This window comes from Mastomys coucha, unplaced genomic scaffold, assembly GCF_008632895.1.
Source record: "Mastomys coucha isolate ucsf_1 unplaced genomic scaffold, UCSF_Mcou_1 pScaffold13, whole genome shotgun sequence".
NCBI lineage: Eukaryota > Metazoa > Chordata > Mammalia > Rodentia > Muridae > Mastomys > Mastomys coucha.
The window spans coordinates 34,319,063-34,345,981 of record NW_022196895.1 but is presented as its reverse complement, the minus strand read 5'-3'; the positions used below and the strand labels follow the sequence as shown (position 1 = coordinate 34,345,981).

At 47.0% G+C, this 26,919-nt stretch overlaps 1 protein-coding gene across 1 annotated transcript; it reads left to right on the top strand.

The window, feature by feature from the left end:
• The first annotated feature begins 9,918 nt into the window (after positions 1–9,918).
• Positions 9,919–26,779, top strand: Pcdh12 (protocadherin 12). The gene is made up of 4 exons (XM_031365530.1): positions 9,919–13,113; positions 16,299–16,396; positions 18,837–18,988; positions 24,629–26,779. Exons 1-4 carry the CDS (start codon positions 10,234–10,236, stop codon positions 25,036–25,038), a joined length of 3,540 nt encoding a protein of 1,179 aa, XP_031221390.1. The 5' UTR covers positions 9,919–10,233; the 3' UTR covers positions 25,039–26,779.
• Positions 26,780–26,919: the final 140 nt, after the last annotated feature.

Genomic DNA, 26,919 nt, shown 5'->3' with positions numbered 1-26,919 from the left:
TATGTGAGCTAGGCAGATGAGTAGAAAGTGGGCATGAGTCATTCAGTGGCATGATTACTACAGGAGTCAACACTTTCCACATTCACTGCCCTCCACTGGGCATCAGACCACCACTTCCCAGATACACAGCTTCCTTTTCAGAGACCACCATCCACAAGTACCCCTGAACCAGGCCTTTTATGCTTAGAGACAATAGCAGTGTAGAAAGATAAGTTCTGCCTAGTCCCTGAAGAATACTGGAGCTGGTGAGCCCTGCCTAGCCCAGAAATATCATTAACTTTTGAATTTTTAATTCTTTTCAGTTCTGAGGATTGAACCCAGGGACTTACATATATTAGGGCAGCATTTTATCACTGTGCTATCCCACTATAGTGGTTTAAATATCCCTCTTAGTATAGTTTAAGGCCTTTGAACAGTTGGTCCCTAGCTGTTGCCACTGTTTTGGGGAAGTTTAGGCTGTGTGACCTGGCTGAAGGAAGTGTGTCACTGAAGGTGGACTTTAAAACTAAAGAGCCTTATCTGTTTCCAGTTTGTCCTCTCCACTCATACTTGCAGCTCAAGATGTACGCTCCCAGCTTCCTGTTTCTGCCACCATGCCTGACACTTGCCCCCATGCTCTCAGACGCGACAGACTCTTATTCCTCTGAAACTGTAAGCCCAAACAAACGTTCTTCTAGAAGTTGCCTTAGTCATGGTGTTTCATCACAGCAACAGAAAGTGACTAAGGTAGATATTAGTACCAGATAGTGTTACTAGCTGTTACCGTGAAGAACCTGACCTTTTTTTTTTTTTTTTTTTTTTGAGGAATATGGAAGAGAAGAAAAGTGGTTACATGCTGTAAGCAGAGTATAATGAGCTGTCTTGGGATCTTGTAAGAAAGTGCTGAAAGCAATGAGTTCTTTAGAGACTCAGTTCAAGAGATTTTAGAAGGAAATAATATTAGCAGTTGTGTTAGAGGCCACTCCTGTGATATTTTAACAAAGGATGTGGCTGCCTTCTGCCCTTGTCCTAAGAACTTGCCTGAGGCTAATAAGCAGCTACAGACTCATTTCTTTGGTGGAGGCAAGCTCAAGACAGTATTCTATTTAATCTGTGGTATGGTTATTCTTTTTTTTTTTTAATTATTTATTTTAAGCTGTACAAATGGCCATGAGCCATCATGTGGCTGCTGGGAATTGAACTCAGGACCTCTATTCGCTCTGGCCCCTCTCGCTCCGGCATAATTCACTGTAGCAGGACCTCTATTCCCTCTGCCCCTGCTCGCTCTGGTGTGAGTCACTGTAGCTGTCTTCAGAAGCATCAGAAGAGGGAGTCTGATCTCATTATGGGTGGTTGTGAGCCAACATGTGGTTGCTGGGATCTGAACTCAGGACCTTTGGAAGAGCAGTCAGTGCTCTTACCCGCTGAGCCATCTCACCAGCCTGGTATGGTTATTCTTAATGACTACTATACAGGTCTACAAAAAAAAAAAAAAAAAAAAAAAAAAAAAAAAAAGAGCAAATGAGGTAGAGTGAAATACAAAGTGCATAGTTTGAAGAAGGGTACACCAGGAGACTCAGCTACAGCCGAGGCTTTCGCTGAAAGCCACACCCAGCTAAGCTTTTAACTTGCAAAAGAGCCTGAGTCCTTTTTCTGCTCCTAAAACACAGCTGAACAAAAGCTCTGCCCACGTGATTCAAGAGAGCAAGGTCCATCCAAGCTGGCAGCTGACCTTAGTAATGTCTATGTAGTTCTCGTGTTAGAGGCACAAAGGATGCAAGAGTGGAGGGGTTGTGTTTTCCCATACATGAGAAAGTCAAATAAGACTTTAAAGTCAACTAAGACCCAGTGACTCTTACCATTGACACAGCTTGTCACTGTGAATTTGTTTACCGTGTAGATCTTAAGGGAATCTGAAAACTTGAATGCTATTTTTTTTTAATGGCGGTTTCATCCTAAAAACAAAATGAAATAAACCAATGAAAATTGATAAACAGGAGCATGCAAATAACGCTATTATGGATAATTAACAGAATCCTAACCATGCACTAGGACCTGCTCTAAGAAGTTGTGTACTGACTGAGCTAAACATACAGCAGCTCAACACACAGTCATTGCCATGATTGTCGTCATCAACCTAGCTGTCACCAGCCCTATTTTATTCATTTTTTTTTAAATTTTGATTATGTGAGTGTATGCGTGAAAGTATGTGCACATAAGTACATAGGTATGAGACCAGAGGCATTGGATCCCCTTAGAACTGCAGTTACAGGTGGTTGTGAGACAGCTAACATGGATACGGGGAGCCAAACTCAGGTCCACCAGGAGAGCAGAATATGCCCCTAGTCACTAAGACAGGTCTTCGGCCCCTTCACCCTGTTTTAAAGCTGAGAATTGTTGCTGTTATTGTTGTTGTTGTCATTGTTGAGCCTAGGACTGAACCCAGAGCCTTGTGCTTGCTGGCAAGCACTCTACCACTAACTAAACTCCAAGTCCCAAAGCTGAAGAATTGACTACCAAGACGGTCATTAGTAGCCGGGCAGTAGTGGCGCATGTCTTTAATCCCAGCACTTGGGAGGCAGAGGCAGGCAGATTTCTGAGTTCAAGGTCACCCTGGTCTACAGAGTGAGTTCCAGGACAGCCAGGGCTCCGCAGAGAAACCCTGTCTCAAAAAAACAAACAAACAAAAACAAAAAACAAAACCAAAAAACCAAAAAAAAAAAAAAAAAAAAAAAAAAAAAAAAGAAGGTCATTAGTTTACCATTGTCTCTGACAGGGTAAATAGCAAAGCGAAGCTATGATCCTGGACAGTTAAGAGGCCCAAGCCTGCATTATCATCTCCAGTGCCATGCTTGGATCAACTCAACACTTTTCACATATAAAGTAGTCAATTGGGTCTGTAAGGAAAACGAGTGAGATCACTGGTGTGACCGGCTTCCTGGATTCTCATGGGTCATCATCCCCAGGATGTCATAAAGACAGATCTGAACAGAGGCTTCAGGTGGCTGACAGCGTGGAGTACTTCCTGTACTTTTGATACAAGATAAAATTTGATTGCAATAATAGGTACAGAATGGTCCTGTTTATACTTGCAACCTGGCATTTTATTATTATTCCCCTGAATCAGAGAGAAAAGAGTTTTGTTACCTCAAGGTAGCATGGCTTTGTGAAGAGGAAGGAGGGTGAGGTTTAGCAGCAGCTGCCATCATAAATCAGTGTGTGGCAGTTTCTCTCAGAGCTCCAGGCTCAACTCCTAGCTGTCAAAAACTTGTAAAGGGAAACCTCATGAGAATTTATGTAACGATGAGGAGGCTCATTTTCCTTCCTGCAAGAGCCTTTCTGGAGCAAGGAGAGGATTAAGCTGACTAGATTCTATACGAAGAATAAAAAAACAAAAAAAAACAAAAAAACCCAAACCCTGGGTTCAGAGAGAGGGAAAATGTGGGTCAACTTGAGCTATTTCCCTTGCCCCCTAAAAACTGACCTTGTAAACAGAGAACATGCTGAATTCCACCAAATAAATGAATGATTGGGTGACTGAATGATTTAATGACTGAGTGTGATCCAGGCTTCCTCTGGGCTGGTTCTTTCAGTGTGAGAACAGTTCGATCCCAGAGTGACCCAGAAATGCTGAGTGTATAACAGGGCCAACCAACAGAGTCAGCTTATGAATATTCATGTGCAGATGATGCTCCCAGTCAATGTGTTTGATTTTTTGTGTTTACTGATACATTTTCAAATTCACTGTGTAGACCAGAATTCGGGGGTGCGGGGGACAGGGGGAGGTCGCTGGGGGGAGAGGAAGAAAGTTGTGTTAAAGGCCAACATTATTTTTGGGCAGGTCTGTTGAATAAAAATACTTAGAGCAAAAAACATATTCACTGTTTATGTAAAATTCAGATCTAACTGGGCAATCTGTATTACCAAATCCAGACATCAGTATCTAAGCCAATAATTCTCAGAGGGTTGAGGACAACACCTGGGAGCCATAAGGAAGGAGAGCCAACAGTGGAATCTAAGAAGCAGAGAATTATATAGAATGTGGAGACAGAGCCAGGTGACCGCAGAGGTCAGGGAAGCAGAGAGACACAGGCATTGGGAGGAAGGTAACCTGGAGGATGCTAAGTAGGAAAACATCCTTACTTCCTGGTGATACTATGGAGTTGGTTGTAGAATTTGGCTCTATAAGGCTGCTAGTACTTCTGAGAAACTAACCAGGATTCCCAGTATGGCTGGGGTGGAGATTGATTGCATGCACAATCACCTGTAGAATATCAGAATTGAAGTCTATAAACCAGGAGCAGGTTACATGTGCAACCTCAGGACCTGAGAGATGAGGCAGGAGGACCAGGAGTTCAAGGCCAGCCTGAGCTACTGAGAGCCTGCCTCAAACCGTAACACCAACAATAACAACACAAACAAAACAAACGAAAACAGAACTGAAACAAGTCAATGAAGCCTGGCAGTGGTAGCACTGGGGAGATGGAGGCAGGCAGGTTAATCAGGGCAGTCTGGTCTATGGAGTGAGTTCCAGAACAGGCAGGTTGCACAGAGGAACTCTGGAGAATCTAACAAAAGAAGAAAGAAAGAGAGGAAGAAAGAAAGAAAGAAAGAAAGAAAGAAAGAAAGAAAGAAAGAAAGAAAGAAAGAAAGTGCCTTCCCCCTCTGAAAATTGGGATGAGAGCGTGTATGCTTAAAAATACCATCAATCTGGACTGGTGAGATGGCTCAGCAGGTAAGAACACTGACTCCTTTTCCAAAGGTCCTGAGTTCAAATCCTAGCAACCACATGGTGGCTCACAACCATCCATAATGAGATCTGATGCCCCCTTCTGGTGCATCTGAAGATAGTTACAGTGTACTTATATATAAGAATTACTCTAAAAAATTATAAAAAAAAACCCATCAATCTATTTTTTGCATTTTTCCTGAAGATCGTGAGGAAGGTCCATAGTTTTGTACACCTTCTTCCAAAGTCTACCATCGTCTCTCTTTCCTGCCTGTCTTCCCCAGTGCCCCTCCCACCGTAACTTCTTCAATTCTCATTGCTACTGTTTTTGTCTTATTCCATAGACAATAACACAGTCTCTCCAGAAAAGGGATCCAACCAACCTCCCAAGCCCTACCCAAAAGATCTGAAAGTAGAGGCCTCCTAGAAAGAGTGATAATTGGGCAAGAAATTAGAGAGTCATCCTTAGCAGACTAGGAAAGGAGAAATATGAATTCCCTTATTCTGCCTCTGGCATTTTGCAAAGCTTTCCAGTTCATTCCCCGGGTGGGGCCCCTTTGAGAACTCCCGCTCTTTTCTAAGACAGAACACTTTTTCGTTTCTTGAAAAGTCCTATATCTTGGCAAGCTTCTCCTTGAAAAGACCATTTTTCTCCCTGTACTTGTCTAGAAAGAGATGCCACTATGTGAGAGTTGACATTTGTCACCTGTCCTAAGAAAGTCCCAAAGTGCCACACCAGGAGCAAGTGACCCAGAATAACAAAGTTGAGTCACCTAGTCAAGACTCCCAGCTCTCACTTCAACAAGGTCTGCCCAGCCACGTAGGGAGTGGAATAATCCTGAGGGCAGTGCTTCCAGGCCTCTTTGGAGCTGGCTTAGACAGCAGTCTCAGGAAGAGCCAATGAGAGGGCCAGACTTCTTAGAATGTCTATACTGAGTGGATGGGCTTAGCCTTTCTCCAGCTGTCCCACAGTCAATGCTGTGTCTTACCAGTGTGAGCCCTGGGGGTTCCAAATGCTCTGAAAAGATCTTCTGGTTCTCACCCTCCTCACTTCTCCTCTCAGCTCCTCGCTGCTGAAAATAATGGTTTACCTCAAGGCTTGGGGTGAGCAAAGACATCAAGCCCCAGCCTTCATTGACCCTCGTCTTAGAATCTGTAAGACCTGAGGGAGGCTCTGCTCAGCTGTTTTAAAGCTATTTCAACTACTACCTCTGCTCCTTCCAAACTTCTTTCCAAATTCAAGGAAATGAAGTCTTTCCGGACAAACTCCAGTGACAGCTCATCCTTAGACAGCTGCTGCTAAAGGTCAGCTTCACCCAGAAGGAGGAAGGAGAGAAAAGGACAAAATGGAGGCTGTGTTCCCAGAGACAATCACTGTGAACAGTATGATGTCTTGTTTCACAAATCTTTGGGACTTCCAAGGGGTGGCTTCACTTCATGTCACCAATGCCAATAAAACAAACACATAACAACAGTTTAAAAAATAAAACCACACATACAACATGTCTTTAATCCCAGCACTTGGGAGGCAGAGACAGGCAGAACTCTAAGTTTGAGGCCAGCCTGGTCTACAGAGTGAGTTTCAGGATAGTCTGACCTATACAGAGAAACCTTGTCTAGAAAAACAAACAACAACAACAACAAAATCACATATAACAGCCTGTGAATGGCAGCAGGTATCTGTAACTGCAATGCTCAGGAGGTAGAGGTAGGAGCAGGAACTCAAGGTCATCCTTTGCTTCATAGAGAGTTCAAGGTCCACCTAAGCGGTATGAAACCCTGTCTTAAAAAAGATCCTCAAGCTGGGTAGTGGTGGCACATGCCTTTAATTCCAGCACTTGGGAAGCAGAGGTAGGCAGATTTCTGAGTTCGAGGCCAGCCTGGTCAACAGAGTGAGTTCCAGTACAGCCAGGGCTGTACAATGAAACCCTGCCTCAAAACACAAAAACAAAAACAAAAACAAAACAAAAGAACCCCAAAACCAAAACAAAGCAATAATAGCAAAACACATGTGCAATACACATTCAGAGTCTCATGATGTGAGTCCATTTTTTTTTTAATTCTGGATCATAACACACATATGCATGTATGAGCACACATATTTATTATATATAATTTTATATAGCATTACTAAATATTCACAGCAATTTCTTTTCAAGAATATAAGTAACACATAAAATCATGAACTCCATTCTTCTGGGCACTAGTTATCTTTTGCTGTTGTTCCTCTATTGAGACAGGGTCACACGTAGCCCAGGCTGGCCTCCAACTTGCTATGTAGCCAAGAATAACATGGAACTCCTGATCTTTTTGCCTCTACCCCCCAATTGCTGGCATAACACGCCTATGCCACCACACCCAGGCTGGGTCACCTATGAAGAGATGTGTTATTGTTTGTGTTATCTTTTCTGGTTATGTTCTTCTGTTCACCATAGCTCTACGAACCCTCCCCAGGGTTGGTGACTGTCCCCTCTGTGTCTCTGCTTTGTTCTCTGCCTTTGGCCACCAGATGGCATTCTGGAAACACTGCCAGTTTGGAAGCAATTTCTGCATCCAGGTTCTCCCTCCTGCAGACTCTCAATGGCCTCCCCTCTCTCTGCTACCTCCCCGGGTGCAGTGGAAGAGGCTTTCTGGAAGGCGAATCTGTAGGATCTTGGACAAATTTCCTGTGTTCTTCATTAGCCTGATGACTTGGCTATGGGGTCGAAATGAGAGGATATAAGTAAACCACCCAGGATGTAGGCTGGCAAGTCATGTTTGATTTCACCGGTCTTCCCAAAGCTCTTCTCTAGAACAAGTTGTAGGTCCTTTGTGTGGGAACCCAGGCCTTTCATCACCCAGTGGTCTTGGTCCCATCTTCATACAGCCCTCAGACTCAGCGCCAGGAACCAGCTTGTCCACTCCGGGGTCTCCGCCCAGCGTGCCTCACCAGCTTGTCCACTCCGGGGTCTCCGCCCAGCGTGCCTCATTGATCTGCTTTCTTTGCTTTTCTTTGCTCTCTCCCTTGCTTTAGTGAGCTAACTACTCCCATCCACCCGGGAGCACCTGCTCCGCCCGAGGCATTGCTGCTGACTCTCCAGCCACAGTCTTCAGCCACCACACTGAGCTCACCCTTTCATTTCCCCTACTTCCTCATTGACTGGAAGCACTTTGGGGGTCACAGTCTCTTCTCTGCCTGGTGCGGTAGTAGGATGAATAAGGGTCAGACAGTGAAGTCATCATGTATACTGTCATCAGAGGCCAATGAGCACCCACTGTGTTCCTGTGCTCTGAAGGGGACCACATGGCTCTCCTTGTGGTACAGCCTGCCTCTTGCTCATCCAGAGCTAAGATAGACCAGACCAGGGGAGGAAAAAAGAAGAGGAAGAAGAAGAAAAAGAAAAAGAAGAAGAAGAAGAAGGAGAAGGAGAAGGAGAAGGAGAAGGAGAAGGAGGAGAAGGAGGAGAAGGAGAAAACCAGAAAGGTAAAGGCATAAATGGCTTCACATTTGCATATGAGCCATTAAACCTGCAAGATGAGAAGGAGAAAATAGTGGTCCTGCCTGCTGAGTGCTTTCTGATGGGCCCCACACTCAGGCCTTTCTTTTGAATTGCTTTTTTTCCATCCTTACTATAATCTTATAGATGACAACACACTGTCAGAAAAGGAAGCAAAGGCTCAGAGACTCAAGTAACTTGGGCTCTAAGTCTGTGAGGGTTCTGAGGTCCCTCAAGCTGAATCATAGGAAATGGTCTATGGATTCAGGACCCTCGCCATGGCTTAGGGCACTCAGTGAGGCCACTAAGCAAACTGCTGGAGGGAAACACAGGATAGAAGGAAAGAAAGGGCAAAGGGAGGGGGAGGGAGCACACATGGCTAACCTTCAGCCACCCCAACCTGACTGCCATGGGTCTCCATGCCAACAAGCCCTGAGTGGTGTCACTGTGTCCAAATGGGGCATCACTGGCCCCAAGGACTCAGCAACAGACACCCATCTTTGGGAAATTGACCTTAATTTCCACACTTTCAAATGCTTTACAGACCTCCAGAATAAAGCCTACATAAGGCTGGGTCATCAGGCTGAATGAATACTGGAAGAAGCATACTAGGGGGGAAAGCAGAAGTCAAGAGGCCAGGCAAGCTACCTGCCCCTCCCCTGCCTGAAAGAGAAGGTGAACGGGAGGGAAAGGTCACCTTATCATGTCTTGGGGTGGGAGTGGAGGCAGCAAGGCAGCTGCTGTTCCGTAGGACTCTCATAAACAAAAGTGTGGTGAGAAGAATTGGAGGAAAGAGAGATGAAAGGGAGAGGAAGGTGTGGGAGAAGGAACCGTGAAAAGGTTAAGACAGAGGAAGAAAGGCTGGGGGGTTCCCCAGACAGGGACTCAAATTGGTCCAGATGCAGAGAACAATGGCTCATGGTAGAGAACAAGGATCTCAGGAAGGGAGCGGGAGGGAGCCTTGTAGTCAGATCAGACAGGTTCTAGCAGTGCCACTGGCACCCTCAGGGGTCTGTGTGAACAGAAACTACCCCATGGCTAATGTAAGCTCCAGCCCCAGGTGGGATAGCCATGGGGACAGTAACTTTACCCTTGGGACCAGGACCAGGCCAAGGGACTGTAAACATCATTTCACAACTTCCTACAGAGAGGCCAATGCTTCTGCTCCCCACCCCTCCCTGAAGATGCAGGGATGGAAGCTCAGAGAGGTTAAGTCATTTGTCCCGGCAGACCTAGATGTCAGAATTGCAGAGTCAGCATCTGAGCCCATTTCCCTCTTGTGGCTGTTGTACTAATCAGAGCTGCTTTTCAGAGAGACAAGCACGGGGGCAACGTTGAGGCTGAGAGTCCAGCAAGTGTAGGAAAAGGACAGGGGCAGAAGACAGAAGAATGAGAGAGGAAGGCAAGCAAAAAAAAAAGATGAAGTAGAGAGATGGGGAGTCTGACATGCCCTAGAGGGACATCAGCATAGGTCAAGTTCTTTGCTCACTAGGCTAAGCAGTGATTCCTTGTCCCTCATTGGCTGCCTTGCCAAATAGACAGTACCTTCTCACCCAGCCTGTCCCAGGAGCCCTGGCCTCATCCTCTTCAGCAATAGGCCTCTAGGCCTCACAGGAAATGCTCTTTCTCTAATTGCCATTGAAACTCGCAGCCCTCCCTTTTCCTGTAGGTGGGGTTTCCATAGGAAAAAGCTGCTTCTCTGCTTCCCCACTCTAGTAACTGTTTGGAAGTCAAATCCCCACATCCTGCCTTACTAGGTCAAGTCTCTCTCAGACCGGTACTTGTCCATCACTGCTAAGTGGACCAGCTGGTGCTCCAGTGGAGCAGGACTCTCTTCTAGCAATTTATCTGTTCTGGGACCTCTCAGATCACTTGCCACGAAGATGGCCTTGCTTGGGAATCCTGCTTCTTACAGCATCTTCTAATTATGGGACAGAGTTGTACCAGCAGGTCTGAAGTGGGAGATCCAGGCTGACCGAGCCATTCAGGAACTACTGGGGACAAATCCTGCCTTTGAAAAACTCCAGCCCAGCCCACCCTCCGGTAAGCATGATGCTACTTCTGCCATTCGTGCTAGGGCTCTTAGGGCCAGGAAACTACTTGTTCATTTCAGGGGATTGTCAGGAGGTGGCCACTGTCATGGTGAAATTCCAAGTGACAGAGGAAGTACCTCCTGGCACAGTGATAGGGAAACTGTCCCAAGAACCAGGAGTGGAGGAGAGGCGTGGGAAGGCAGGAGATACCTTCCAGATTCTGCAGCTGCCTCAGGCACTGCCGATTCAGATGAACCCTGAAGACGGCCTGCTCAGCACTTCCAGCCGGCTGGATCGGGAGAAGCTATGTCGGCAGCAAGATCCCTGCCTGGTGTCCTTTGATGTGCTTGCCACAGGGGCTTCTGCTCTAATTCATGTGGAGATTCAAGTGCTGGACATTAATGACCACCAGCCAGAGTTTCCCAAAGATGAACAGGAGCTGGAAATCTCTGAGAGTGCCTCTCTGCACACACGAATCCCCTTGGACAGAGCTCTTGACCAAGACACCGGTCCTAACAGCTTACATTCCTACTCCCTGTCACCCAGTGAGCACTTTGCCCTGGATGTTATTGTGGGCCCTGATGAGACCAAACATGCAGAGCTTGTGGTGGTAAAGGAGTTAGACAGGGAAGTCCACTCATATTTTGATCTGGTGCTGACTGCCTATGACAATGGGAATCCCCCTAAGTCGGGTACCAGCATGGTCAAGGTCAATGTCTTGGATTCCAATGACAATAGTCCAGTGTTTGCTGAGAGTTCACTAGCACTAGAAATCCCAGAAGACACTGCCCCAGGTACTCTACTCATAAACCTGACTGCTACGGATCCAGACCAAGGACCCAATGGGGAAATAGAATTCTTCTTTGGCAAGCATGTGTCCCCAGAGGTGATGAACACCTTTGGCGTAGATGCCAAGACAGGCCAGATCATTCTGCGCCAACCCCTAGATTATGAGAAGAATCCTGCCTATGAGGTAGATGTCCAGGCAAGGGACTTGGGTCCCAATTCCATCCCAGGCCACTGCAAGGTTCTCATCAAAGTTCTGGATGTCAATGACAATGCCCCAAGCATCCACATCACATGGGCCTCCCAGATGTCACTGGTGTCAGAAGATCTTCCCAGGGACAGCTTCATTGCTCTTGTCAGTGCGAATGACTTGGACTCAGGAAACAATGGTCTAGTCCACTGTTGGCTGAATCAAGAGCTGGGCCACTTCAGACTGAAAAGGACTAATGGTAACTCGTACATGCTGCTCACCAATGCCACACTGGACAGAGAACAGTGGCCCATGTATACACTCACTGTGTATGCCCAAGACCAAGGACCCCAGCCCTTATCAGCTGAGAAGGAACTCCAAATCCAGGTCACTGATATCAATGACAATGCTCCCGTGTTTGAGAAGAGCCGGTATGAGGTCTCCACTTGGGAAAACAACCCACCCTCTCTTCACCTCATCACGCTCAGAGCTCATGATGCTGACTTGGGCAGTAATGGAAAAGTGTCATATCGTATCAAGGACTCCCCCGTTTCTCACTTAGTCATTATTGACTTTGAAACAGGAGAAGTCACTGCTCAGAGGTCGCTGGACTATGAACAGATGGCAGGCTTTGAGTTCCAGGTGATAGCAGAGGACAGAGGGCAACCTCAGCTCGAATCCAGCATCTCGGTGTGGGTTAGCCTCTTGGATGCCAATGATAATGCCCCAGAAGTGATTCAGCCTGTGCTCAGTGAAGGCAAAGCCACCCTTTCGGTGCTTGTAAATGCCTCCACAGGCCACCTTCTGCTGCCCATTGAGAATGCCAGTGGCATGGATCCAGCAGCTACTGGTACACCACCAAAGGCTACCCACAGCCCCTGGTCTTTCCTTTTGGTGACAATTGTGGCAAGAGATGCAGACTCGGGGGCCAATGGGGAACTCCTCTACAGCATTCAAAGTGGGAATGATGCTCATCTCTTTGTCCTCAGCCCTTCCTTGGGACAGCTATTCATTAATGTCACCAATGCCAGCAGCCTCATCGGGAGTCAGTGGGATCTGGGGATAGTGGTAGAGGACCAGGGCAGCCCCTCCTTGCAGACCCAAGTTTCATTGAAGGTCGTGTTTGTCACCAGTGTGGACCACCTAAGGGACTCTGCTCATGAGCCAGGAGTTCTGAGCACAACAGCGCTGGCTATGATTTGCCTGGCTGTACTGCTGGTCATCTTTGGATTGCTCTTGGCTTTGTTCGTGTCTATCTGCTGGACAGAGAAAAGGGATAATAGGGCCTACAACTGTCGTGAAGCTGAGTCAATGTACCGCCACCAGCCCAAGAGGCCCCAGAAACACATTCAGAAGGCAGATATCCACCTGGTGCCTATGCTTAGGGCCCAGGAGGATGAGACTGATGAAGTTAGGCCATCTCACAAGGATACCAGTAAGGAGACATTGATGGAGGCAGGCTGGGACTCCTGCCTGCAGGCCCCTTTCCACCTCACACCGACCCTATACAGGACCCTGCGTAACCAAAGCAACCAGGAAGCACTGGCAGAGAGCCAGGAGGTATTACAGGACACCTTCAACTTTCTCTTCAACCATCCCAGGCAGAGGAATGCCTCCAGGGAAAACCTAAACCTTCCTGAGTCCCCACCTGCCCTACGCCAACCACTCTCAAGGCCTCTGAAGGTGCCTGGCAGCCCCATATCGAGGGTGACTAGAGACCAAGGCAGTGAGGAGGCCCCACAGAGCCCACCAGCATCCTCTGCAACCCTAAGACGACAGCGGAATCTCAATGGCAAAGTGTCTCCTAGAGGAGAGTCCGGTCCTCATCAGATTCTGAGGAGCCTGGTCCGGCTGTCTGTGGCTGCTTTTGCGGAACGGAACCCTGTGGAGGAGCCTGCTGGGGATTCTCCTCCTGTCCAGGTACCTCTGGCACGGGCAGCACTTTTTCTGGCCCCCTTACCCCCTAGAAGAATTAGACCACTAAAAAAGCATTAGACACCCCTCATTTCCCATATTCATCCTTAGACTCACCCAGTACTCGGTGATGCAGGAGTTAAGGGCACAGTGGCCAGGATCACTGTGTGATCCTAGACTAATTAGTTTTCTGCAGCGGGGCTCAGTTTCCTTAGTGGTGAGATGGGTATGTCAGTGAGAAGTATGTGCCTTGTAGAGTTGTCCTGAGGATCAGGCCAGATAATTCCTGTAATGTGCTACTGCGTGCTTGGCAAGGTGGTGACTAGGAATAAAAAACCTTAGAGTAAGTTTGCCTCGGTTCTATCTCTTCCTGCCAGTGGCTCATAGAGAAGTTACTCAGCTTATCTATCGAAGGTATCTACTTTATTAGCATGCTTCTCCCACGTCTGCATACAAACAAAACGAATCAGTCGATGGCAGCAATGCCTGGACAGCTGTGTCTGTCTGTCCTGTAGTGCATGCTCCGCAAATGAGTACTATCACCTCCACAAAACGCCTGTCCATCCTGCAACAAACCTGCTCCATCTTAGCTAGGCCAACCTCCCTGTGAAGGAGTCAGGCCTACTTACCACTGCCGCAGGCTCCAGGACAAGCATTTGACTTGTCTGAGGCCCCAAAGGTCTATGTGCTGGGCTCACAGAACAACATAGGAGAAACAGCCCTTCTAGCTAGGCAGATCCAAGTTCAAACATAGCAGCTTAGAACTGCAGAACATAGGCAATGACCTTTAACATTGAAGTGGAGCCTCATTGTCTTCATCTACAAAATGGAGATTACAAAGCCAAGCTTACTTGGTCTCTACTGCCCTGGAGGGGAGGAATAATGGGATGATGAGTGACTGTTTCCTGCTTCCGGATTTACTAAACACAAATGGGAGGTCTCCTTGGGGATGGTGCTTAACATATCCCTAACTGCTTCTCTGACATCCAGAGAGTTTTCTCTGTGCTAGCCTGTGCCTCAGAGACACACTTCTGTTGGACCCATCAGCTCAGGTTTCTCATGGAGCAAGAACACAGCTTGCTTCCCAGCCCCCTTCCTGGGAAACCACCTGGTGGCTTAGCTAGTCTCCTAGGAATCTAACCCTGGGGCTCCCTGCAAACCCAGAGGAAGCTTATAGCCAATGACTTCATTCATTCACTCTCATTCATCCACCAGTTGCTTTTTAAATGAACTCTTATGCCATGTCACTGGCCATGACAGTAGACAGCAGACACTCTGTATGACCCACTAAAGCGATGGATAGAAAGGTACCCACGTGGAATCAATTGGAGGGCGAGAGAAAGATACCCAACACCCAGGTCTTTATGACAGTTCAGTTCCTCAAAAAAGTCAGATCTAAGTTCAAGTTCCAGGCCTTGGTGCTGTGAGGACTGGGAACCTCAGCTTCCATCTCTGTAAGTGTTTGGGATGGTGTCTCTTTCCTGCAGCTATTGTGTGGCACAAATGAGATTAGTTGTCACAATTACTAAGTGCTACCACAGGCTCTATCAACAAGTGAGTCAGGTGCCTCAGTTCACTGAAATATAAGCACCATGGGGCCTCAGTCTCATTCCCATACTGCTGAGGAAACTGTTTAGAAGCCATGAGTAACTTTCTAGGGCCATGGAGATGGGAGGTGAGGCGGGAACAGATTTAGAATGTGAACCCAAGTCCAACCCCAGAATTTGGGTTCCAACTGAAGTGAAATGATTCTGAATGCCCAGATGCAGCACTGGGCATGGCTCTTCAGTTTGGATGTACCTGGGTAAAAGGTAGCAGGTGGCTTCCTTTTAAGGGTTTCTGGGCCTGGTGGGGAAGCATGATCTACCTGAGGCAGGTTATGGGACTTTGACCCGCCCAAGTCGAAGTGAAACTCCAGTCCTAGCCTCAGAGAAGCAGGGGTTTTACCCCTGAGTCTGCAGAAGATTTTTAGTATCAACATATCTAACACTGGCAATGCTTTGGAGATATGAACCCACTTCAGAGATGAGAGACGACTAAACTGGAGTCTCAGTAGGTCTCAAAATCTGCCTGAAAGTTCCCAAGCGAGTGGCCACAAGGAGAAAGCAGTCTGCCAAGACTGGGTCCGCCTCTGCTCTCTCCAGGACCTCAGGGTGTAGGGCTGACATCTAGAGAATCCCCACTTCTTTCACCTTCTGAAACTTCCATTTTTTCTGGCCCTTAACAGAAGCTATCTTCTCTTACTGTCTAGACCCCCTCGTCTCTGGCGGACTTCCTGTGGAGCCTTAGGTCTCAGCAGGAGTTCCTGGCACGCAGCCAGAATTGAAAAAAACATTTTGTCTTGAATTGCCTGAAAGCCAAATTTGGTGGCACATGCCTGTAGTTCCAGCCTTTCAGGAGGCTAAAGAGAGAGTTCAAGGCTAGCCTGCCTGCACAGCATAGTAAGAACCTGTCTCAAAGGACAGAAAATAAATGGATGCTTTTCTTCAGCAGTACCTCCCCACTTACTGCCTGCTCCAAAATAGTTTTGAGACCTCTGCTCCTACAGACCTTGACTCTTCAAATACAGTCTCTGTCACTCCCCCTTCCAGCCCCCCCTTGCCCCCGCCTTCCTTGTAAACCATGAACTTCCAGGGACAAAAGTGGGGTGTCCCTTTCTTGTTCTTACAAGTCCCACAGAAACACTGTGCCTGGAACAAATACTTTTAAAGGCATAGCCATTGGTTGACAGGGTGAATAAGTGAATTGGTGAAATGACACCATTTCTTTCCTATACAATGCAGTCTTCCATATTGCCCACACAAACTGGCCAGAACGCTTGAGTAGAGTTCGAAGGTAATCCTTATCAAAGTAACAACCATAAGATCAGGAAATACCTTTTTCACTCTGACCCTCAAAGTCCACCAGCCACTCCAGGGAATGAGCTTGTGGGGATGGTTTCAAGGGTCTCCACGCTATCTCCTTCAGCTGCTCAGAGCTTGTTGCAGTGACAAAGCCAGGAAGCACCCTCCCCCAGGTCCCTTACTCAGTCATACAGGTCCATTCCCCCCCACCCCCTATCTGATCACAGAAGCATCTGAAGCCAGAGGAAAAACTATAAAAAGAAAGCACCAGCATTGAGGGAAACATCCGGCGAGGAAGCGTGCAGGGTCGGAATTGTGTGGAGTCAACAGATTTTTCCTGTCTTGTAGCAAATCTCCCAGCTGCTGTCCTTGCTGCATCAGGGCCAATTCCAGCCTAAACCAAACCACCGAGGAAATAAATACTCGGCCAAGACCGGCAGCAGCAGGTAAGAAGCATGGCTATAGCACCCACAACACAGTCCGTTCTGGGCCCCTAAGCTACCCTCCCTACAGCCTTGGTGATGTGTGGAAGGGTGAGCACACCCTAGGAACACAGCCCAGAGGGTTCTTGCCGCAGACCGCGCCCATCCCCCACTCTGGAAGCTCTGCCCTGGGGATACTGAATTCACGATATTTACAGGTTCCAGTGTCACTAAGGAAATTACTTCATCTCTTACCTCTGACTATCTGTCCCCTGATTCCTTGATTAGTTTGAAATCTGTAACTGAGTCCTTTCTCTTGGCCTACTACATCAGAATATAAATGTGCAGGTGTGGCCTGTAGGGCAGTCCTGGAATTGAAGAAACCTCAAGAAGCATATCAAATCCTACTCGCCACTATACAGTGGAGAAATAGATTTTCTTTCTGCAGGCTCAACTTTTGAGGCTGTGGAAATAGACTGGTAATAGGCCAGTGAACAAAAGAAAAGCCATGAAAATGTTTTAAAATTATTTTACATGTATTTTACATATGAATGGATGGAAGCATGTATGTGGAGGATGGAGGATCACATGTAGGTGTTTTGCTTTCTCTTTCCATCATGGAGGTACTAAGGATTGAACTCGGGTCATCGGGTTTGGTGACAAGTACCCTTAGCCACTAAGGCATCTACCTCACTGGCCCCATTCCAATTTTTTTTAAATCATAATTTTATGTGATATAGAAATCTTGAGACTGAAGATCCAAAGACCCCTTTTTAAGATTGGGTTCAGCGTTGCAGGAATACCTATGAAAATATAATTGGATAAAAGGGGAATGAGCAAATGGAAATTTAGACCAAGGGGGGAGCCCCAGCAAAGCCTATCTGTATAGATTCTTGACTGCTCCACCAAGTACTTCCTGCTTTCAGGTATGGGTTAGGAGATTTTTACTGGAACGAGGGACTTATAACCTGCAAACAAGCTAGGCAGCTCTGAGAATTTCTTTATTGCCAACTCTTACACAGAAAGTAAGGGGGAAAGTCAAGTCCTGTTTTTAGGTTTTAGGGTTTGCTTTGGATAGAGTTCTAGTTTCTATGACCTACTTTGGGCAAGGAATTCTAGATCACTATCTACTTGCCTGGGGTGGGGGTGGGGGTGGGGCGGGAGCTCTGAGATAGGAGGTCAGAGGGGCAGCTTTAAAGGCCTTTTGCTTTTTGGTGTGCTTTCCAGAGCCTTAATGGTACATACATTCCAGAGTCATGAGTCTAGATTTGAATTCTTGCTTAATTACTTAGTCAACAATTGGGGGTAGGGATAGGCAAGCTGCAAAAATCTTCTCACTGGTAAAATGGGGATGACACTTTTCTATAGCTTGAAAAGGCTCAATGAGCAAGTGCCTGCACCTGGCTTAGGGTAGTCCACACTATTACTCCCAGCTTGCTATCCTAGCTGGTCTCTCTCTCTCTCTCTCTCTCTCTCTCTCTCTCTCTCTCTCTCTCTCTCTCTCTCTTCAAGATAGGGTTTCTCAGTGTAGCCCTGGCTGTCCTGGAACTCACTCTGTAGATCAGGCTGGCCTCAAACTCAGAAATCTGCCTGCCTCTGCCTCCCAAGTGCTGGAATTAAAGGCATGCGCCATCACTGCACCGCATAGCTGATTTTGTAAGAGCAGCAGAAAGGGTCACAGTAGGAAATGAGGACAACACACAGCAGATGGGACTCATGGGTCTTAGGGACTCTGGGGAGGCTTTTCACCTGTAGAAATGAGCTTCCTTCCTATCAGAAGCCCTGAGGATCAGTGAGACATAGGGGCCCCATGTTAAGCCAGGAAGCTGGGGTGCAGATGTACATATGATGCAACACACACACACACACACACACACACACACACACACGCACACACGCACACACACACGCACACACGCACACACACACAGAGTCCTGCTCCTTTGCTCTCTGAGATGTGGCTTTCGTAGGAAGAAAGCTGCTCACTCATTCTATATGTTTGCCAAGCACCCTGTGTGTGCCAGGTTATGTTCTGAGTACTTGTCGAGAGAATGAAGAATAAGAAAGGCAAAAAAAGCCTTGCCTGGCTGGTGCAGGGTACATGACTACATTGAAGAAGTTTACTAAATGCTGCCCCGTGCTATACTCATCGGAGGTGTGAGGGGGCAGTAGTGAGCAACACTCCCAATGGCTTCCTTTCTCTTCTGGGTGCCTACGGGTTACACTGTTGCAGGGCACAGTGTTAATTAAATGCATTACCTATGAAGTCTCATTTTACAAACCCCCAGGAAAGTTACTAGGTATTATTCCCATTTCATTCTAGAGGAAACAGTCTTCAGGAGTGTAAAACCCAGTTCATCCTGACTCTGTAAGCCAGGCTATGGACCAGTTCCTTGGATAGATGACAAACGCTGCCTGAATAGTGGGAATTCCTCACTTGAAACCCCGTTGGCTTTCTTCACAGGGGTACCATCCCAGACGCAGATGGTCTAGGTGTCAGGCTTGGTGGCCAAGCAGAACCTGTCCTGGAAGAAGGGCCCCCGAGCCCAGAGGAGGACCTTTCTGTAAAGCGACTTCTAGAAGAAGAGCTGTCGAGCCTGTTGGACCCTAATACAGGTAGGAATGCCCCAGGATCACCTTGGTGCTATCTCTGTACCTATCCTCCTCCCATGTACACCAGGCTGCAGAGTTCTGCTTCAGTCCACTGTAGAGAGGGGCGTGGCCAGCATTCTATTTGCCCTGCAGTCTCAGAAAGTGATCATTTATCTGTTTGCTCATTTAGTTGTATGGTGGTAGGCATTGTTATTTAAGACAAGGTTTCACTCTGTCAATATGTGTGTGAGGGTATTGAATCCCCTGGAACTGGAGTTACAGACAGCTGTGATCATCCATGTGGTTGCTGGGAACTGAACCCAGCTCCTCTGGAAAAGCAGCCAGTACTCTTAACCACTGAGCCATCTCTTCAGCCCCCAGGTTCTTTTTTTTTTTTTTTTAAATCATTGTTAAAAATAATGAACAGACTGGAGAGATGCCTCAGTGGTTAAGAGCACTGGATGCTTTCCCAGAGGACCTGGGCTCAATGGCTAGCACCCACATGGCAGCTCACAATTATTTGTAACTCTAATTCCAAGGGGATCCAATATCCTCCTCTGAACTTCACAGGCAATAGGATCACATACCAGACAGACATCAGGTAAGATACTCAGAGACATAAAACAGAATCAATACATCTTTTGAAAATTAAAAAAAGAAAAAGAAGGACACAGCCCAAGGCTTGACTTTGGGATTACTGCTGAGTCCCTGATCAATCACTTCACTCCTGGTCTGTGTGCCTGGCACCAGGAAAGCCTACAAGCTGTCCTCTGGAGGTTCATAATATCAAGTGCAGTGCTCAGGTGAACACAGGCTCAGGAGCTAAGCTGGCTTGCCCAAAGGCTGCTCGCTCCTGGCTGGGGTGCCCAATCCTGGGCAGTAGCAACTCAACTGCATCATTACGCTTGGCATATTTAAATAACCTTTCCCTCCAGAAAAGAGACAACTCCTTAATGTGCTAATTGAAACTAGAGAAAAAAAATTTTTTTAGTAGAAAACAATTAGTTTTGGTTTGGTAGAATGTTTCTAGGTTCATTCACAAGCGCTGTACTAAATGGACCTGTTAGTTCATGCCTATAATACCAGAATTTGGGAGTGGAAGGTCAGAAGTGTAAGGTCCTCCTTGGTTACATGATGAATTCTACTCTGGACTATATAAGACCCTGTTTACAGTGATGGCACACGCCTTTAATCCCAGCACTTGGGAGGCAGAGGCAGGTAGATTTCTGAGTTCGAGGCCAGCCTGATCTACAGAGTGAGTTTCAGAATAGCCAGGGCTACGTAGAGAAACCCTATCTCAAAAAACAAAACAATAACCACAACAAAAAAGATCCTGTTTTAAAAAGAAAAGAGGAGGAAAGCAAAGCAATTAATTTTTAACAATAAACATCATATGGACCAGGCTGTGGTGCCACACACCTTTAATCCCAGTCCATGGCAGGCAGAGGCTAGTGGATCTCCATGAGTTAGAGTCCATCCTGGTTTACAGAGTGAGTTCCAGGACAGCCAGGGCTACACAGAGGAAACTGGTCTCAAAACAAAACAAAACAAAAGATGAACAAAAAACATAATATGGATTTTAATGCAGGACTCCTCCGGCCAAGCACCTTCAGTAGAATCTCCCTCCTTTAGGTGACACGCGCTACCCTGACCACTCATCCTGTTTGTACAGCGGATTTACTTTCCATGGGTTCCATCTGGCTGTGAGGCATGGCAGGTTTTGCCCTTTCTGGGGCTAAAAACCATAACTAGCATTGACAGAGTGCTTTCTAAGTGCAAGTCACCTATTGTAAGTTTCTCTGGAGAAAATATGAAGAGAAAGGGGCTATTCATTATCCTCATTTCATAAAGGAAAAAAAAACTGAGAGTCAAGAGTGTTTAATAATTTGCCCAAGGTCATGCAGCTAATGGCTATTAACATAGACAATATGGCTCTAAATTTTAGAGCTGTGCTGCTCAATATGATAGCCACTGGCCGCATATGGCTCTTTAAGTTTAAATGAAGTGAAATTAAATAAAATGAAATATTGAGTCCTTAGTCATACCGCCTACACTTCAAGGGCTCAGGACCCACATATGGTTGGTGGCTACAGTTCTGAATTCTATCATTGACCAGCTGTGGTTAGAACCTTCGGGCTCAATGCTTGACCTGCCCTGCCTCCCCGCAGTCCAGAAGGCATCTGGCAAAGTGGCATTAGAAGAAGAAAAAAGGGGTGGGAGGGGTGTGGAAGACTTTGCTGTTCAAGAGCTGGGTGCCCTGGGGCTATTGAGGACTGGGGACTTGGTGATCAGATAAAGAATCTAAGTGAGGGTGAGATGCTAATGGTGCTGCGATGACTCAGGGTGGGATGTGCTTGCCACACAAATTTGAGGATCTAAGTCTGGATTCCTTAAAACCCATGTAAAAGCCAGGCATGAAGATGCATCTGTAAGCTCAGTGCTGGGGAGGCAGAGACCAGAGGATCCCTGAAGCTTGTTAACCAGCCTAGCTGAACGGTGAGCTCAAGGTTAGTGAGAGAATTGGTACTCAGAAGGTGGAGACAGGTGGATATCTGTGAGTCTGAGACTAGGTTGCTCTTCTTAAGGAGATCCAGGCCAAGCAGGGCTACAAAGAGAGATCTCATCTCAAAAATAAATAAATAAATAAATAAATAAATAAATAAATAAATAAATAAATAAAAGGAGATGGAAAGAGACATCTGATGTTGACTTCTGGTAGCCAACACACACACAAACACACACACACACACACACACACACACACACGCGGTAGCTGGGGAGAGATAATGATGACTATTTCACTAGCTACCATAAACTCACTGAAGCCGAAGTGAAGACTACACAGGGAACTCATACCATTTTCCAGCTGTTCTCATACAACAGACATACACTAAAAGTCCCAGGCTGGGGGAAGGGAGGGGGACTCCCCCCATCCTATACCATCCAAAACTGAAGACAAGAACCAGGGGATCGTTCACTAATGCAAACAAAGGATTAGCTGCACTCTGGATAACCTTTTCACATTGCAACAGTAGCATTCCGGTAATGTAGGAAATATAGGCAAACAAACAAACAAGAAAGACAGATCATTTGTGCCCAGAGAATTGCAGTTAACATTGTGCCCTATATCTTTCCAGCATCTTCTTGCACAGATTTAAAACCACTAGCTTGAAACAAACATTAAATAGCGGTTACCATAAACATTAACATTTACACCCCCCACCCCCTACTCCTTGACCTTTGCTTCTGGGGCTAGAATTCATGTTTGTTTGTTGTTATTTGAGAAAGAATCTTATGTAGTCCTAGATGACTAGTAATCTATGTGTAGCCTATTCTATCCTGGAACTCCCAGTAATCCTCCTGCTTCAGTCTCCTGAGTGCTGGGATACAGACATGTGCCAACACATCTAGCTTCTAGAATTATTATTTTTGAGACAGGATTTTCTTTTCTTTTTTTCTCTGGTAACACTTAAAAATATTTATTGACCATTTGTATCTTCTTTTTTTATTGGATATTTTCCTTATTTACATTTCAAATATTATCCCTTCTTGGTACTCCCCAGCCCCCCCATCCCATCCCCCCTCCCCTGCTTCTATGAGGGTGTTTCCCCACCCACTTACTCCCCCTCCCCACCCTGGCATTTCCCTACACTGGGACATTGAGCCATCGCATGACCAAGGACCTCTCCTCCCATTGATGCCTGACAAGGCCTTCCTTCGCTACATATGCAGCTGGAGCCATGGGTCCCTCCATGTGTACTCTTGGGTTGGTGGTTTAGTCCCTGGGGACTCGGGGGGGGGGGGACTGGTTAGTTGATATTGTTGTTCTTCCTATGGGGTTACAAACCCCTTCCGCTCCTTCAGTCCTTTCTCTAACTCCTCCATTGGGGACCCTGTGCTCAGTCCAATGATTGGCTGTGAGCATCTGCCTCTGTATTTGTCAGGCTCTGGCAAAGCCTCTCAAGAGACAGCCATATCAGGCTCCTATCAGCAAGCACTTCTTGACATCCACAACAGTGTCTGGGTTTGGTGATTGTATATGGAATGGACCCCCAGGTGGGGCAGTTTCTGGATGGCCTTTCCTTCAGTCTCTGGTCCACACTTTGTCTCCATAGTTCCTCCCATGAGTATTTTGTTTCTCCTAAGAAGGACTGAAGCATCCACACTTTGGTCTTCCTTCTTCTTGAGCTTCATGTGGTCTGTGAATTGTATCTTGGGTATTCTGAGCTTTTGGGCTAATTTCCACTTATCAATGAGTGCATATCATGTGTGTTCTTTTGTGATTGGGTTACCTCAGTCAGGATGATATTTTCTAGTTCCACCCATTTGCCTAAGAATTTCATGAAGTCATTGTTTTTAATAGCTGAATAGTACTCCATTGTGTAAATGCACCACATTTTCTGTATCCATTCCTCTGTTGAGGGACATCTGGGTTATTTCCAGCTTCTGGCTATTATAAAGAATGCTGCTATGAACATAGTGGAGCATGTGTTCTTGTTATATGTTAGAGCATCTTTTGGGTATATGCCCAGGAGACAGGATTTTCTGTTGGGGAAATGAGAAAAGAAATGTGGTGTGTCATGAGAATCTAGGGGACAGGTTTTCTTTTTTAAGCATCAAACACCAGGCTGTCGTGGTTGCTGCCACAGCCCTGTCCCCTTTCTCAGGACCATTCTCAGGCGGTAGTCCCTTTTCAGCTGGACACTAGACCAGGATTTCCTGCCTTTGGAAAAGTAGCAGTGTGAGGGGGGAGGTGCTCTGGGCCAGGTGGTGACAAAGCAGGCCCTGGAAGCCTTGGGAATTCCCGGAGCACCCAAGAAGAGCATGCTTTCCAGAGAGTGGGTAGGGCTGGGGACTATCAGGGGCTTCAAAGTCAGCAGACCTAGGTCCAACCCAGTTTTGGTTACCTATTAGACAAACTTCTTTGAGGGTCAGTTTCCTCACCCTTAAAATGGAGAGAAGACTCTTGACCTCAAGGGTCTAAGAAGGTGAAATGAGATAATTGTGCAATTTCTTGATATATGAGCAGTTCATAGGTGATCATTATTATTTCTTTCCGGTTTGTTTGTTTGTTTTAAAGATTTAATTTATTTTATGTATACGAGTACACTCTAGCTGTCTTCAGACACACCAGAAGAGGGCATGAGATACCATTACAGATGGTTGTGAGCCACCATGTGGTGGCTGGGATTTGAACTCAGAACCTCTGGAAGAGCAGTCAATGCTCTTAACCGCTGAGCCACCTCTCTAGCCCTGCTTGTTTGTTTGTTTTTGAGGTAGAATCTCCTTATGCAGCCTTGGCTGGCCTGGAACTTGAAGCACAGATGAACCTGGCCTCAAATTTAATGTGACTCACCTCCGTTTTCCTGGTGCTGGGATACCATAGGTTCCTCTATGCCAGGCTGAAACAGGCTAATTCTATCAGTCCTCATGCCTCCTTCCAACTAAGCTCTTCCGGCTGCTTTGGTCAGCAGCTTTCCTGCCCAGGGAGCTTGCCTGTCAGAGCCTCTTCCTTCCCGTCCCCGCCCTCACCGTAGTGTTTCCTCCACCATTTCCCTTTCCTTCTTTGTCCACTGCTCTTGTCCTGCTTCTAGCCCCAACCCTGCCTGGCTTCCCTGCCCTACTGTACATCTGACCCTCACCATGTCCCTCCTTCCTCTACAGGTCTAGCTCTGGACAAGCTGAGTCCTCCTGACCCAGCCTGGATGGCGAGACTGTCATTACCCCTCACTACCAATTACCGAGACAACTTGTCTTCCCCTGATGCTGCAGCGTCAGAGGAACCAAGAACCTTCCAGACATTCGGCAAGACTGTCGGACCGGGACCCGAGCTAAGCCCAACAGGCACGCGCCTGGCCAGCACGTTCGTCTCAGAGATGAGCTCTCTGCTAGAGATGTTGTTGGAGCAGCACACGGTGCCTGTGGAGGCTGCGTCCGCAGCTTTGCGGAGGCTCTCCGTGTGCGGGAGGACCCTCAGTCTAGACCTAGCCGCCAGTGGGACCTCGGCCTCAGAAGCACAGCTGGGTAGAAAGAAGGCAGCTGAGAGCAGCCTTGGCTGTGGCAGGAATCTATGAAAATGTTTGGTTGGAGATGTGTTTGGATCCAGGACCTGGGTCCCCTGGGAAATGTTAGGGCACTCGGGTCTTGAGGATCTCAGGGTATAAGCTGGTTTCTAAAATTGTAGAATTCATTGGCCAGAGATATCCCTAACTTTAGGGCAACTGATGCTATGCTATTCCTCACAGAGGAAGCAAGAGTCTGGGACTAACAAGCAACTGACTAGAGCAGCCCTTGTAATGGTCTGTCTGGGTGGCTGAGCTTTACGGACAACAGGGACAGCTTGTTTCTCTCCTAGGAGTTTTCGGTAAAACACATACAGAGGTGGCCCTCAGGAGGAACAGATGCCAGAGTGTAGTAGTATCATAAACAGAAAGATGTCACTGGACACTGAAGGCAGAGGGCAGGCTCTTGGGGGAGCCAGGCAATGTGTTCTGACCTACCAATAAAGGGAAAACTGCTGCTCATTCTCCTGTTTGCACTCCACACAAGGGAGAACAGAGTACCTGGGTGAGGGCTGTTTGCCATCGAATTCCTGGCATGAAACTCTTGTTGGGTCATGACAGGAGTGGGTCACACTGGTTCACAGTGACAGGTACGCAGATGATGGACATGTGTGTCCTTGACCCCTCTCCACTATGCGATCCAACAACATGTTTCATAGCTAGAAAATCAGGACGTTAGGAAAGCAAGACTGTAAATAGAATATTTATATGAGCCAGGCACTAGGCTTTAATTTGACCTTCCCCCCACCCCACCCCAACCCTGTTCCTGCCAATGCTGTCAGTAGTATTTTCATACCCGTTTCATAGGAATGAAGCTTGGAAACACTGAGTATCTTCCCCAAGATTGAGCAGGGAGTAGTAGCAGGCTCAGGATTTGTGCTCAGGCTGGCCCAATATCAAAGCCCATGCCATATCAACCATGGCACTGGATTGTAAACAAAGGAACAGAAGAGGAAAAGTCCCTGAGGTGAAGACTTGCAAACAAGGCACTCGGGTCCAAATGAGTCCACACTTACAAGCACAGGGTAAGAGGAGCTCGCATCTACCCAGCCCCAGCCCCTTCCTTTTCCAGGGAGCAGACCTTCTTGTGCAATAGTCTTACCTGACACCCCATCTGGGGAAGTCTTTCTCTATCGGCAGGTTTAGGTCTCTGAATTGAGGCCCCAGAGGATAGTGTGTGAACTGGAACTAGAAAATCCATACTGACAGCAGCCAGCTTTTCAGGGGTGGGAAGAGTGAAGAAATAGCTAGTATTTTCCCAAGGCTTTTTTTGTTCCTGGAAATTTCCAAGCAGCCACAGCTAGCTTAGGATAGTATCGGGTGGGTAGGACTCTCCTGGACACCAGGGGGCAGAAGATATTGTCCGATTCACTTGTCATCGTCAGGGAGCCCACTGCTCTTGACTCTCATCAGTAGACAGGCCAGCCAAGGTCCCACCTAGGGTTGGTGACAGTCACACACATTGGAATGCAGTGACGTTCCATCTCACAGATGAGGAGGATGAGACCTGAAGAAGTTAAGCATTTCAGAGGCAAGGTCTGGGTCTCTGATCACCTCACTCTGGGTCAGGGTCATCTTATAAGACCTGTGATTGTCAAGCTGGTTCACAGAGCTGTTGGGTTCCAGGCCACTGAGAGAGGCAGTGAGAACCAAGCAAGCAGGAGCTCCACCTGTCTAGTCAGGTGCCTGGCCCAGAGCACACTTGAAATACTTGTTGAGTAGATACATTGACTGAATAAATGGGCGAACAGATGCTTCAGTGTTTCATTTCCTTTTATTTTATTTTTTAAAGATTTATTTATTTATTTTATGTGTATGAGTATACTGTAGCTGTCTTCAGACACACCAGAAAAGGGCATTGGATCCCATTACAGATGGCTGTAAGCCACCATG